Below are 16,394 nucleotides of genomic sequence, written 5' to 3'. Positions count from 1 at the left end.
AGCAGTGAGTTTATTGCAATTAACTGTTTGATAGCAATAGTCTATAAAATGAAACTAAACAATGAATGAGGAGACTAAAGGCCCAAGTTCAATGACAACATAAACTTCAATTTTCATTAAACAATTGTTTATCTACTACGAATTTTTACATTCAATTATAAGAGTGAATGAAAATTGTTGTTTAAAGTTATGTCTGTTTTATGTGTAACGGACGTTTATGTTATTCATTTATTGTTTAGTTCATTTTATAGTAGGTACATACATGCTATTTCTATGTACGGTAGACTGCACATCAGTGGTAACTGTCATGCACTTTAACTCAATAGTAATAAGTACGATTTTCCTATAAAACTGTTACCACTGACCTGAAGTTGACTGTACCTACACTACATACCATAAATGTATATTACAGTACATTTCGCAATAACTTAGAAAGTGGTAAATGGTAAACCTACGTATACCTACATACTCATCATCATCTCCCGAACCTTTTCAACTGTGTTGGGGTCGGCTTCCAGTCTCACTTGATGCAGCTTAGAACAAGGAGCGACTGCCTATCTGTCCTCCTCAGCCCAATTACTCAAGTAACCAATTAGTTACAAAAATACTGATGTTTCTTTAATCTTGTTTAAAAAGGCAAGATTTTTAACCGCATGCTTGTATAGAGGATTCCGAAAACTGGTGAATACCACATCATTCATGTGAGGTATCATTAATACGGGTGGAGCACGTGTTGCGGTCGCCACTAACGGGTAGGTGCGGTTAGGCCGTTCACACACGCGGATGCATCATATGCAGCCGTGGATTCTGCAATAATGTTGGTTAAATATTGATAAACCTTAAATAAGTCTTTTTGTTTGTTATTTACGTTTCGTTTCCTTTAGAATTAGATGCTTATATAGTTAGTGGACATTTTTTTTTGCGGCAGTCATTACGGGTAGTCAGTAAGTCTGACACCAGTCTTACGAAGTGGTATTGGGTTGCCCGGGTAATTCGGTTAAGGAGGTCAGATAGGCAGTCGCTCCCTGTAAAACAGTGCTCAGCTGCATCAGGTTAGACTGGAAGACAACCTGAACAATGAACATAGTTGGGGAAAGGCTAGGTAGATGATGATGATGAGTAGAATTAGATGATAATACAGTTAGTGTACAAGATATTTGATCTTATGGTTCAAAACTTTCGTGTTATGACAAATAGTAGGTAGGCCATCCCAAATAGGTAGTCACAAGAAACGTACTCGTATTTACGGTATTTTTATCGAGTGTCGTGATTGTACATCCATAATTGTAAATTAACGCTTTGAAGGCACACGATCATTACTACCATAAGAATATTCATTCACTCATTAGCATTAGCCATCACCGCAATAACGATTATTTTTAGAATCGTTTTCCCCATAAACGGGCTATCTAATACTGAAATGAAATAACGTTTTTCCAAATCGGGCTAGCAGTTTCTGATTAGCGCAAATAAACAAGCTCTTCAGCCGTATAACATTATTATACATAGATTAACTTATTTTTGAAGATGACCAGGAAAGGTTCAATTCATTGAACTTATATTGTTCATTAAAATTCGAGTTAAGATTCCAGTTGAACCGTGAGAGAACCGCCTTTATACTTGTCGGCGTTCACGTAAATTTGATTGATGAAAACGTCCCACATACCGAGGACCGAACTTAATAATTCAAGGAAGAAGTTGAATAAAAAAGTCTGTTACTGTATGATGCCACTGGGTTCCGTAAAGTAATTGATTATTATTTTATTATGATGGTTTTTATTACTGTTTTTTTTTGTGGTTTTCTTTCTGGGGTTAACGTAATTGAAATTATTTTGGACACATTTGCAAATCTTCTTGGCTTTATTGAATTTATCTTGAACAAGTTTTGCATAAGTTAAAATATTTAGCACTGCTTGTTTATTTATTTTTTTATTTATTTATTCGACTTACACGGCTTTAACAGCCAATTACATAAATCGTAAACTTAAAATTAAATTTAAAATAAAAGCTTAAAAATACTGTTAAATACAACAAAAGTATAAAATAATATAAAAAAAAAAACACATATAAAAATAAACAAGTAATAAAATTAGGAATTGTTTTCACAAAATTTTAGGCATACGCCCATTATACGAACAAAATCGTCTTCGAATATATCGCAGTCCGGGTTGGCTTCAACGAGTTTGTTGATCGTATTCAACACGCGCGGTATGGGAGCCGTAGCGCGGGCTGCGGTTCGACACGGAGGCACGTCTAACAGACGATGCCTTCTGCTGCGGAGATAATTATTCGGCGTGTATAGTCGAATCAGCTCATTAAGGATATCAGGTGCATCTGTCAAACCTTTACAAATTTTGAGCATAGTTCCTATCTGGTCACACTCCCGCCTTACCTCCAACATGTTATACCCCAAACATCCCAAAAGGAACTTGGTAGGGTAAAGGTAAGGATAGTATCCGAAAGTTCTTCTGTAGAGAAACCGCAAAAATGCTTTTTGCACTTTTTCTAAAAGAAGAGCATATTTGGCTTCATGCGGATTCCATACAGAAGAACTGGCTTCTAATTTAGTTCGTACTAGTGCACTGTACAGAAGCTTTATCACGTGTTTATTGTTGAATTCACGAGCAATGCGGAGTACAAACCCTAACCTTTTAAAGGATTCCTTGGCAACCGTTGAAATATGGTCGTGAAAAGTAAGCTTCTGGTCAAATGTGACACCCAAGTCTTTCATGTTATTTGATCTTACTATCTTAGTACCATTTAATGTATATTCAAAATAAATTGGATGTCGCATTCGACCAAAAGTCACTACACAACATTTGGACAAATTGAATTCCATTTTATTCTGGACCGCCCACTCGTGTATGGCATTTATATCTCTTTGCATGGCTTCACAATCCGAAAGAGAGTCAACCTTGTGTCAGTGTTTTTCCATAATTATGATTTTTTAACTTATCTACAACAACTATATTCCAGTAGGTATGTGTCTATCTTCTAATCTATAGTTCTCGTGTGGAATAGCAAATTAATAGAAACAACATAACCGGTACTTCTATTAAGTTTAACAGTAATTATCAAAGGTTAAATATAGAATAGTCAGCTAATTAATGTTTATGTAGATTTTAATCTGTATGCATAAAATTTTAATAGCAATTTTGCATAGGCATGTGACTTATCGAGTAAAATTTCCTTGCGAACACCAATTACCGATATATTTTGCGTTGATGAAGCCTGTATCTCGATGTTTACCACGAGAATTGCAGTCAGGGTCCAAAGGTCTTATGGCACTCGTTTCGGTTAGTAGGCCAGATATGGTCGTAAGCTTTTGCTTGATACCGTGATATGAATTTCAATGGAGTTTGTTTTAAAAAGCTGCTTTTCCGTCAAGTTTTTGTTCGGATGGACAGTTACCTAAATCACTGTGCTCGTATCATATAACACATACAATGTTGTTTAGCCCGTTACTTTTACTTTTTAGGCGAAAATATAAAATAATACACTAGAAATATAAAATAAGACACAAAACTTGTCTTGACAGTACTTTCAAAGGAAATATAAAAGTGATCCTGACTATACTTTTGCTTAAAGAAGTTTTTATTCTTTACTGCTATATATTTCTTATTATTGAAACCATCAATGAACCCTAAATAACGCGGCTCTCAAAGGCGCCCCACAACCGATATAAGGTTGGCTCTCTGCCCCCAAAACTGTATAAATAATAATTTATACAAAAACCCGGTATGGTCTTTACTCTTACAAATTGGAACAACCCAGTTATTAAACGTTGCTTATTACATATTACTGCGGATAAATTATCGCCGTACATTTAATACATTAAAATATTTTGAGGTGTAACGTACAGTATTGTGTTCTCTGAAAATCCTCTTAGCCTTTTTGGTCAATAAATTGAGGAATTCCGTTTGTTCGCAACACAATATTGGCATTAAAATTACGTAATTTATGTGCTTTTGTGAGTATTAATTCTATTTTTTATGGCTCTGTCTTTCTTGCAAGGAATTGTTTAAAGACACTTGATATTGCAGCCAGTCAAACCAAAATAATATCTTACAACTTATGATTCAATGTCGATACTCGATAAAGGTAAAAAGTTGCAAAATCTGATATTGTTCTCTCGCTTAATTCAATCGCAATCCATAAATCCCATCCATCTTACTAGCACTGAATATTTACTTAGCTCTGCGCAAAAACTACATTGTACAACAATTTATGAGCCACGATTTATGTAAAGCACCATTCTATATTCCACGATTTTTAAATCGATGTCACGCGCGATCATATTGCAATACACACTGGTACATATCAGTGTTCGAATATTATTAGGGGAAATCGGATCAATATATTCGATATTGAGATCTAATCGAGTCGGCGCGTGCGACTCGATTGCAGCACGCATGTTCACGGAGGCATGATGACGCACTTTCGTATCGAGAAAAAATTATGTGATGAGCTTTTTGAAAATTGACGCTAGGAAAATTGTTGATTGGTTTATTATTGAGAATCATCTACGATGCACCCATCTAGGTATCTATCACTAAACAGTAAAAAGTACTTTATTCTTTTTATTTTGAGACTGAGGAAATGTGTGTGTGAGGTGTCCAAATATCTCTATTAATTAAAAAGCGAACAGGATACCTTAACCAAATACAGACAACAAATCTCTACAAATGTTTGTACAACCTATAGTCAAAACGCACTCAAACCGTTAACTTCGCATGTTGGCCAAACCTATTTGCCGTGTACACCAACTATTTGCCAAGAACTGATATTTGATATAACCATTACTTACAGTACCGGCCTTTACTTATTATAATGTCGCGGAAACAGGGTGGGACACACACACACATAGTATTTGTGTGGCCGCCTATTACACCGTCTTGTAATTACTTGTCAAGAATTTTCTGTATGTCAGTCTAGTTATATGCAAACACCAGTTATTAGTGTTGCCGTGACCATACTTTGTGTAATTTTAATATCGTGATTACCAGTCTAAAGGACGTTGAGATTTTCTACGGTCATGAAGATGAAAATTTGTTCGTGTTTCCGCCGTTTGAAAGTAACTAACTGTTAATTAAAATACATGTATTAGTGCGGTAGCTTCAGTAGCAGCAATATCTTTGAAGCTGTATGTGACAACTACGTACGTCGTTGCGTGTTCCATTCCACGACATTTTTAGTGTCTAGGAACGTTGCCTTTTTCCTTCCATTTTCCTCAACACTCACTGTCCTACAGACTACCTACCTACTAAAATTAATATTAATAAATATTTATTAACCACACATAATTGTTACAGTACGTTCTGACAGGTACAAAATTCATATTATAGCAAACTTCATGGTCCGCTAAGAAAATTCTACCTTAACGAGTTAGCCAATGAAGACATTATTCTATAGGTAACAGTTTATTATGCTAACTCCCACTTTGTACTGTCAGTCTTAAGTTTAACTCCAGTCTGTTTGACCATAAACTAAGTTATATGATTTTGTTCAAGAGGTTTATTTATATTAGTTTTGTAATAGTAAATTCGTATGAGTTCTGTCACTTTTTAGTAGGATTTATTTTGCCTTTTTAGTGCGTCGCTGAAACGTCTCCAATAATTTTACTTAGACGATATCTTGTGACGGTTAACCATAAATGGAAAAGCATATAATAGTCGCCCATTAATTATAGGGATATCCAACATTTGAAGTATTATCACATTGTAATAAATCTGTGTAATTGACAGCCTTAGTACCGCAGGGCGAGGAATAATTAATAGTTTTAATTTCTCAATAATTTATCTTGATGCAATGGAATTTACGATTAATGTCGACAGATGTCTTTCTAATTGAATGTAAATACCTTGTCTTTTTGTTGAAGAAGATTTTTTTTCAATTGAAGCTTTAGAGTGCTGTTGTAAATTTATGTAAGGTAAATGATGGACCCACTTATTTATAGATATTTTGTGATAAGATTCGTAGATAAAGGGTGATTTATGTTTTAAAATACACCGCATGTGTTAATTGAAATGAAAAATTATAGGTACCTACGTAATCTTTCCAAAATAATCTAATTCCACATCTTACTTATAATGCTCCAAAACGATTTAATTCAAAATTATACGAAAATAGAATTTTATAAGGTATTCTTTCGATTGTTTCAGATACGTACATTCAAGTCTAACTTGCTATTGTAAATCTTACAAAGATAACAATCTAAGATGGTTTGCGCCCGTTATATGGCATCTCGTATTTAAATACACAAATAAGATGTAAAAACAACTGAGAACACGATATTATTCAGTACTAACACACTCCCGTGAATCAATAAGAGAAAATTTATTATACGGAGTGTTAATTTATTTCGCGCTTTTTCAGTTCCGTTTGTGTTTTGATGTAAAGAAATAAAAATGTGTAAGAATAATTTATTGGAATATAAAAAGCTGTGTCTGTCACAAGATGATGACAGATAGACATAAGCAAACAATATTAAATTAATCTCATATGTTTTTAATTCCACTGTTATTTTATTTTCATTCCTATTAAACAAGTTACACAATGTATAAAAAGTTAATTGAGCAAAATTGGTCTCCACAATAAAATTGTCGTACTTAACTTTTAAACCAGACTTGTTAAAATATCAGCCATTAAATAAAAGAAATGAGACATATCGAGAGTTTGATCTGCCGGTGGCATTTACCGAAAGTGATGCTTTACGTAAAAAGAAAGCTTATCATTATATTTTATGTCACAAAAGCAGATCCGCTTCCGCGATAATACTTATTGATTGCGTCCGATATTTCTTCATTCAAAGCTTGGACAAACAATTTTCCATTAAAACGGAACGGGTATTTAAACTAAACAGCCGTTCGAAGTGGATGGATAATCTTATCATTCTGTACATGAAAGACCGACATCGGACTGACTCTATAGCTGTCAGTATCCAATCTAATAACTATATTCTGTGTAGATCCGCAGCGACAAACAGCAGATTATCCGTCGCCGACACTGACCGAGATCGTTTTCTACGAGAAAGCAAATTGTGCCGTCGTCAATACGCGCCAACTAAAAACTAGTTTAGACATCTATTCATATATTTTCACTTATGTAAATTATATAAATTCTCTTGCTCCTGTGAACTATTCGTCCGTTAGAAATGCATTAGCAGTCAAATGTTTTATGGTTTTGTTGAAATGTCAAAGAGATAGGCGACGGCTGGGTGAAGTTGGTTTTATGAATATCTTATTCATGGGCACGTTTGGTTACGTTACGGTGTGCACCTTAAATCTTTTATGGTATGATAATTCTTTAATTAAATTATAAATTTTGGGATTGAGCACTGTGAAATTTAACACGTATAATGATCCCGCTTATAAAATGAGATTATAGGTAATCATAATCAACGATGTATTCGATTTTAAAGTCTACATTTCAGTTCCATAAAAGCGATTTGGGCTCAGAATCAGCCAATAAAACTACGGAAATTCTTGATAGATATAAAGAAGGTTTCTAGATTGTGACTCCAATCGTTTAACTCGTCCTTATATAGTAACGCTGAGACAAGGAAAGTAATAGCGGAGACCAAAAGTTCAGAGAAAGGATTCCGGATGAAATCGTGAAACTCCCGATAGCTCGTACAATTATCGGTGCGATGTTAGTGAGATTAAATGGCGAAATAAATTGGATTTAAATATGGCTGTCGTGTGCTTACGTTGACTGGTTTACTCGACCGTTTATATCACGATTATGTTGGCTATTTCTTTCAGTTCACCGTTGCTCTTGTTATTTAGGATATTCTAGCTATATAAAGTGTCAGGTTCAGGTATTCTGATACATTTTATTGACTCACATAATGCCTTAGAAAGCTCTGATATTTTATTTTTAGCTCCATATTTGTTGAAGAACTCTAGTTTTGAATATATTTATTGATATTTGTTTTGCTACATTTTTATTTAAATTAATTTTGTGTTTTAAATCTTTCCAGGTCCAAAATGGCATCAGATGTCGCGTCACATATAAGGAAATCAACAGTTTTATGGCTAATTTTGGCCTTAACGAATGTAAGTTTTTGTTTTAGTTAGAATAATTTTCAGTGAAATAGGTACATTATATTTCGATCCTTGCTACGAAAAAAAAAACTTGTGCTTCTTTAAGTCCTGCTAAGCGAAATAACACTTAGAATAAATTAAAACTTAAAAGATATATACTTTGAGCATTCCCATGACTTCTTTTAACCCTCTGACTTCCTTTCGAATACGACACAAGTAGGTAAGGATGTACTTACTTGTTTCGCGCCTACTGTAATCGAGTAGAACACGCTCTAAAGGATTGGACTCACTTGCAATTGTACTTTACGACACCCGTTAAGGGAGTTGCTTAAACTCAAGTGGTTGGTAAACGACAAATTTATTTCTGTTCAGACGTAAGAGGGATTTTTTCTTCTTTTTTCGAACTAAAGTCTGTGTACTGTCTGTTTTTTTGCGACCATTTTGATAGGTGAAAATGTGACTGCGAACTGTCAAGTGTAAAATGATCGGTAATAATGGAATTTAATTGCAACCAGGAGACTTTTCGTTTGATTCATGTGTGAGAAAAGTAAAACACAGTGTCTTGATGAACATTGGTGTACAGTACAGTACATAAAAGCCAGTTTAGGTAAATAAAAAGCTATTTTAACATTGAAGAATCCATAAATACCTAATAAACTGTCATGAAATCAATATATTTGGTACTTGATTAAATAGAGGTATAAAACCTCATTATTGCTTACCTGTCTAGACTTTTAGAAATCTGCTTTTTGTTAAGTCGGTACAAAAAACAGGAAATGCATTGAAATTATTGTACTGTTCATGAATTGACGTGTAAACTCTGACATCGATGAGATTTTTATTCGATACATCGATTAAATTAAACGTACTCGAATACGTATCGATATCACGCTTTCATTTTCTATTTGTGGCGTTAGAAATTATTGGATTTTAAATGCTGTATTAAAAGTAAGATTGGAACAAATCGTGGATGATATTAGAAGTGAGTTATTTTTTATAGTGTTTGATTCTGATTGATGATTGTTATTGATTGAAGTTCAATTGAACATTTTACTCGTTACTGTACATATCTAAATTGGTTTACGACTATTTAATTGATGCATTATGTATTTTTATACTGACGGAATATGATGTATTGGGAACGAATTAATCTTGTGGAATTTTTGTCGGTACCAATTTGAAGTTAAATTTTCCGTTTGAAATATTTTTGTAAACTGCAACCTTCTTGCCCTAGTGTGATGCATTCCGATTTAATTATTTACTAAAATCTATTCCGTGTCGATTCTTATTATTTCTTTTACGTAAAAAAATCGTATAGGTACAAATTTCAAAACTGGAAGCTCAGAAGCTCCGTTTACAACAAAAACCCGACCTAGACCATTGAGTAAGCAGAATCGAAACGCCGTCCTTGGCGAGGTCGATGGTTTTACGCGGCCAAATGCCGTAGCCTCGCCACTTAGTACGGTAACACGTGAGCTTGTAGCTTTCACATTTGGTCGGGTAGCTATGCGCAGTGTCCGCTCCATTTGACGCGTCGGCGCATGCGTCCGGCGACATACATAGCTTACATATCGCACGCCAACTAGACCAAGTTAGTAAAAACATACGGATAGAGTAAGTACTGTTTGCAGAAGCAGAAGCGCGGATCAATTAATTTTCAATTGGAATGTTTGGTTGTTTTAAGTTTGCTGTTTTGTGTGGGGTATTCTTAGTTAAGTGCCGTAATATTCTCTTAATAAAGCTGTAGGTAATAGATGACTTTTAAACGGTTGTCAATATTTAGGTCGTTCATTTAATCTTCTATAAACAGTTTTTGCCTGATAATATAGTATAATATTGGTTTAAAATTAATTTAGCAATATTTAAATTTGACCTGAATTTGCTACATTTTTGCATAATCGTTAAAGCTACAAAATAAACCGTTTTTGTTATCCCTATCCTTAAGAGCCATTTAAAAAGTCCTGTCTCTAAAGCGGATTTTGCAATAAGTCTAATTAGAGGTGATTTCTAGAATTCATATTAATTTATTCTTTACTTAATCAAAAATATTTCTTTATTTAATCAAAAATATTTGAGCTATTTTTCTACCAGTACAGTAGTCAGTAGGCAACCGTTCCGCATTGCAAGCAATAACACTAAATAGATAATTGCTTCTTACTCGAACTCAAGTTCTTTCTTACCATTATACATATATTCTTACATACAAACATACATAATTCCAGACACAAGACAGGTAGAAGCCACAAAATGTCCTCAAATTGCATATAAGTACAAAAGTTAATTAATCAGAAGCTCGCGGTGTTCATATAATTGACATTTTTGCATCTTTGACAAATACCTCTATTTTCCTTACTCTTACTTTCAATATTTTCAGATTCACAATTAAATATCGCAGTCCTACATTAAAATGATGACGTTTTGTGATACATACCAACATATACACATAGACTGAGATATACTGTTATACACAATTTTAATTTCAGCAGGATTTATTTATTATTTCCTTATTTATAGTCATCTAGTTCCCAGCATCAAGTTCTGGTGTCATTTTCACGTTCATCATCTTCATGTCTCCGTCAAAAGCACCTTGAAGTCAGATCCAAGAGATACACCCTTCAGCTGTAACATTTTCAGCCATTTAACTCTAAAATTAAGGGAAACAATAGAATTTGAGGTCGGATAGCCGTCAGCGATAAGACATAATAGTGTGTAATGAGGACGTATCAGCTGCAACAGAATTGCAACCATAACATGAAGTGTACTTTAGACTGTACAGACTCCTACCTAGGGTTATCTACTGCTTTTGCATATAATTGAACCATAACTTAACATATTTGAGGGTAACGAGAGATATATCTAAATTACACAAGCTGATTAAATAAAGAAAATTATATATATAAATAAGAAATATCCATGACTTTGTAAAAACGTTGTAGTAAGAATTCGATAAATGTCCGCTCAAAGCATTTTGCTGTTCCATAGCTTATACATTCTCAACCAAAGGAATTTTGTCATCTTCACACCACCCGTTACATAATATGCATCATTTACGCTAATTGCATTCTCTATCAATTAGTAATTTCACGGTAATTATACAGATGTCTCGTTACCGTAAAGGATGACAGTCATGATATAAAGCAACTAGCTGATAATATACGGCATTTCAACTAAGAATTTTAACACCTGCCTATAAAAAATGTATTATAATACATTTAAATAAGTACGTGTGAGTTATTGCGGCTATTTAAATGACTGAATGACTTACAATCATTATTGATCTTTCCTTAAGCAACATGTTTATTGTTGAACACTTTCTCAAGCATTACTGTTAGAATAACATTCTTTTTGACAGTAAAAATGAATGGAAGGGCTTATTCAAACTTCGAAGCTTCATCAGCCATATTTAAATTATTGTGCCTATTCATAATATTGACAGGCTTTGTGGGTTCGAAATTTGAATTCAAATATACGTTTGTGGCCTCCATTCTTTTTTTGCTTTCCTTTACTTAAAAAGGAACACCTAAAGAGGTCTTATTTTTAAACCAAATAAAATAAAACAGTTTTTAATCATTAGTTTTTAATCATGATCATAAATTGAAGCGATGATTGAACAGATATCTGTTGAATTGATATCAAAATACAGTTGAAATGACTTAGGTCAATACGGCCCAAGATTTGTGTATGATGCGTCGACACGTTGACTGATGATAAAGGTAACGGCTAAAGACTTTCCGAAATAAGCCGCTGATTGCTTGTGAGTAAATTAATGTAATCAGTAATGTGGAAGAGAGTGATGGCATATCAATGCTTACGTATATGTATAGTTAAAAAATTGTATTGCTGCGCCATAACAGGGTACCTCAGGGTATGTATCTATGTACCTCTACATTTTATAACACCTATGAGTGATAACTCATGATTAAGAAATATTGTCTGGACTATATTATAGGTCATGTAAATTATGTAGGTTTTGTCCATTAGCTTAAACAATGTTTTTACAACATAAGAGATCCCAATCTGATCTTCCGAAAAAAAAAAAAATCTTAACAGAATTTAAAAAATAATTCTCCAATTTCACATGCACTATCAACAAATCTTGATGAAAATGATATTCCTAACAAACTGCATCTCCCAGCCCTGCGCCCGCGTCACGTAGCCGTCAAATGTCCGTCACAACGCGTCCTGGCATACGTAATGGTTTGTGAAAGCCGTGTGAACTTACATGTGACCTTAGAGGGTTTAACTGGCTGGAGACGCCTTCTGCCAAAAGTATTAGACATTCTTACTCGTATGTATATGTCACCGGAAAATAACAGGATCCGTAAGTTTATTTTCCTAGAAAATAAAGATAGAGTGAGAGAAAGAAAGATAAATTGTATTATTTATATTTGGACACCATTGCCTGATTTAAGGTGAAGGAAAACATCTCGACCAAACCTGGGCCATGAAGTCTGAAATCGCCAACCCGAATTGACCAAACGTGGTGATTAGTGCTCATTTCTGCTCTGTTTGAGAGAAAGCCTGTGCCCAGTAGTGGAATTATGGTAAAAAGACTGATGACAATATTTGTTGCATTAACTCATCCTGCCTGTTTAGCTGACTTTTTCGCCTAGATTTCTGTCCATGGTTGCTCCAGTATGTTAAACGCTCCAAGCATGTGACCCATTGTACCCGTACGATCACCTCGATTATCCACAAGTCTACAACTAATTACTCAACGACATACTTACAATACCAGTAGCTCCCTGATAATTGGCGAAGCCTCGACGTGATCGATTAATTTTCTTTTATAACAAATGAGTTAATTATCCAACAATTTCCTTTAATACGGCGATGTTGATAGGATTTTTGTTGAGGTGTTAATAAGCTATAATAAATGGTATACTAGAAAGATAGTAGAATGACTTTTGCAAACTCATGTTTGTGATTTGGGAAATAAACGAATTTGCTCTCAGTTAATGATAGGCAGTTGTAATAGAAATATTTCAATGCCGTTTAAAACAAAACGTGATCTCATTAAATTGTAAAGCACAATGATTGTAGTAAAATGAGCCAATAATTGTAAATCAATCACTGCTTCATAGCTTCTAAACTTGGCTGTATGCCTTCAGCTTTCTTCACGTGCATCCTAGAACGGATTTCTCCACAAGTTAACTAGTTTACAGTTTGTAATGAAGCAGGACCTGCAATTGCACTGCAGTTAACATGAATAAAAGATTAGAGAGTCAGGTGAACAATAAGGAGCAGACACGTGATTCGAATGACAGAACCGTAACGGTCACAAAATTTGCCTATCCGTGGATTCTGTTGAATATGCAGAAGTTGGTAGCATGACGCCTCGTCGAGGAATGCTAACGGTTGGTACACTTCGACAATGAATCTTGTCACATAGGTTTTACTATCGAAAGTAATATGGAGCCGGTTTTTGAAGATGAGCGCACGCGCGGTTCGTGGCAAGCGCATAAATGTGAACACGTGAGGAGGCATTGATGTGATCCCACATTCCTGATGGAGCATGAAGGTTGCGATAGACCTTAATCCACGTAACCAATAGATTTCATATTTCCTTTCATATGTTTCGCTTCATAGTTATCCGTGCCAGCTGTAGCTTACTAGAATGTTGTATATGAAGTCCTCATAACTCACGGGATATAAGTTGAACTTGGACCCTCATCGACAGCGGCCACCGCCTCTGGGCCTATTGTCGGCCATATCTTACCATCTCAGAAAATATTACAACTCATAAATATGTCAGCTGTCTACAATTTATTAATTAATTTATAATTTATTTTATATTGTATGAGATTGTCTGGTATATGCTTAGAGGATAATTGCTTTGATAGAAAATTTACATACCTACCCATTATAATTTCTATATCGGGTGTGTCGTTCACAATCACATTAAATGAAATGCGTTAATATACTGGTTAATATATGTCGATTAACAACAAGAAAAAAGAAAAATACGTGAAAATAAAAAAATGCATTTTTCAAACAAAGTAATACAATAAAATAAATACTTATAGTTTTTAGGCATTTCACTGAACATAAACGATTACTTTTTATTGATATTACAATAAACTGGATTAAATTCCGGTTGTTAGGTTTTATGCCGTGTGAAACTCAGGATTACCTATTTTACATCATATTATTTCAATACTAGCTTCTGCCCGCGACTTCGTACGCGGATCCTGTCCCTTATGCCAGCGACTACGGGGTCAGCAAAATCAAAGATCTGAATAGTCTGATATTGAATTTTAAGGGCCCGTTGACTTGAAAACAACGGAATACGCATAACCATTAGAAACGTTCCATATATTAAATTTTTGTACTTTAACGGCAAAAGCACAGCACACTAAACAAAACGTTGAGAACTGAACCGCAATAGACGTGACCATAGGGATAAAAGTAGTGATTCTAATTAGTCCGCATTTAAGTTGTGTGTGGCAAAAATATTACACGTATTATTACGTAAAAAAACATTAAATAGATGACAAAGTCGTGGTGACTTAGTGGAAGTCGTGGTGGTTTAGTGGGTAGAGAACCAATATCTCAAGTATGAGCGTGCGTCTTTGATTCCAGGTCTGGCAAGTGCCTGCCAATGCAACTTTTCTAAGTTCGTATGTACTTTCTACGTATATTTTGGATACCAATGACCGTTATTTGGAGGGGATGTTAAACTGTAGGTTCCGGCTGTCATTGCACATTCTTGGCAGTCGTTATGGGTAGTCAGAAGCCAGTAAGTCTTACCAAGGGGTGTTGGGTTGAGCGGGTAATCGGGTTGTGGAGGTCAGATAGGCAGTCGCTCCTTGTAAAACACTGGTACTCAGTTGCATCGTGACTGGAAGCCGACCCTAACATAATTGGGACAAAGGCTCTTGAGATAATAACGACAATAATAATGAGATATAGGCACCGCAGGACATCTGAGGCTGATGACGGGGAGTAGCGACCCCGCGGGGCTATATATACTGAGTTCTTCAGGCAGTGTATACTGTCCCCCATCTCCGGCCGGTCCGTGAACCATGACGGGGGTAGATCTCACGCCTCTGGCTTGGCTTGACCGTCCAGAGTGGAGTCGCTAGAGCAGGATTAGTAGCCCTGCTCGGCGGGTAGGTGCCTCATGGTAAGCACAGGGAGCGCGTAATCTGCGTTTAAATTCTGCCGAGGTATCCTCACCCTTCAGCCGCTCATGTCCCTGTTGCCCTCTTGTTGTTCCCGGGGGCCCAGTAAGTGAGGTGGCGAGTCTCCACCTGCCATTTTTACATGTAGGTACCTAATACATTGTCATCCACTAACATCCCATCATAATAGCCCAAGTAGTTTTCCTCCATAGTTAGCAATAGTTTAGCACAGAACTGGGGATTGTCTTTTTTTTAACGACGTCCACCGGGGATTGTCCTTGGGTTCAATTTCTATAGTGTATAAAGGGATAATCATCGGTTTTGTGTCACCATTTCATTAAAGTTGTATCAAAAGGGCTTCAGCGTGTTGGCTTCGGCCCCACGTTTGTCTTCAAAAAATTCGGAACTCTGTAGTCCCGAGGTCTGGAAGAGACATACAAAATAATAATGAGATATAACGCAACAAAGTCGGAGAGTGGGGGCTCGTGACGCCACGTCTAGGTATGTAAAATTTGTACTAAGCAGTGACTTAACACGAAATTCAAGCTTTGTTGTATCTTCGTTATTATTTGTTTGTGAGAGAGAGAAAAGAAAAATACGTGTCCATTATTTTAGGGTTATCTAAAAGACGGACTAATTACTTTTTTTGATACCTATTTCATAACATTCATTTCTATACATTTCTAGTGTAGTATTGCTCTTGAAGTTCCACATCAGGTGTTCCAGATCTTCGATATTTATACGTCAATAGAGAGTGCTTATCAGATTGAACAACTTTTGCTAAAACGTCATACTTCTATATGCTATAGTCTAGCTGGGCCCCTGGAGTTCCACATCAGGTGTTTTAGATCTTCAATTTGTATAAGTCAATAGAAAGTGCTTATCAAATTGAACAACTTTTGCTAAAACGTCATACCTGTATATGGTACAGAGAAGCTGGGCTCTTGGGGTTCCACATCAGGTGTGCCAGATCTTAAAATTTATTATCTCAGCTGAAAATGCTCATCACATGAAACAATTTTTGCCACGGCACCATTTTTGTATCTCTTATAGTTTTGTTGGTCTGTTGGAGTTCTGCATCAGGTCTTCAAGTTTCGAAGATAAATTATAGCCTATATGTTGACCAGGCTTAATACTGATACAACAAAGAAAAAATCATTGAAATCCGTTCAGTAGTTCGGAAGATTAGCGTGTACAAACAAACAGACATACAGACATACAGACA

At 35.4% G+C, this 16,394-nt stretch overlaps 1 protein-coding gene across 1 annotated transcript in view; it reads left to right on the top strand.

The window, feature by feature from the left end:
- Window positions 1–16,394, top strand: part of LOC124645534 — a 77,837-nt gene that overhangs the window by 25,870 nt on the left and 35,573 nt on the right. Inside the window, exon 3 of the mRNA XM_047185344.1 lies at window positions 7,982–8,057. Within this exon, the coding sequence (XP_047041300.1) occupies window positions 7,982–8,057 (76 nt within the window). The remainder of the gene's footprint in view (window positions 1–7,981; window positions 8,058–16,394) is intronic.

This window comes from Helicoverpa zea, unplaced genomic scaffold (genome assembly GCF_022581195.2).
Source record: "Helicoverpa zea isolate HzStark_Cry1AcR unplaced genomic scaffold, ilHelZeax1.1 pri_000016Farrow_1_scaff_4_deb, whole genome shotgun sequence".
Lineage (NCBI taxonomy): Eukaryota > Metazoa > Arthropoda > Insecta > Lepidoptera > Noctuidae > Helicoverpa > Helicoverpa zea.
This window is presented reverse-complemented; position numbering and strand designations above follow the sequence as displayed.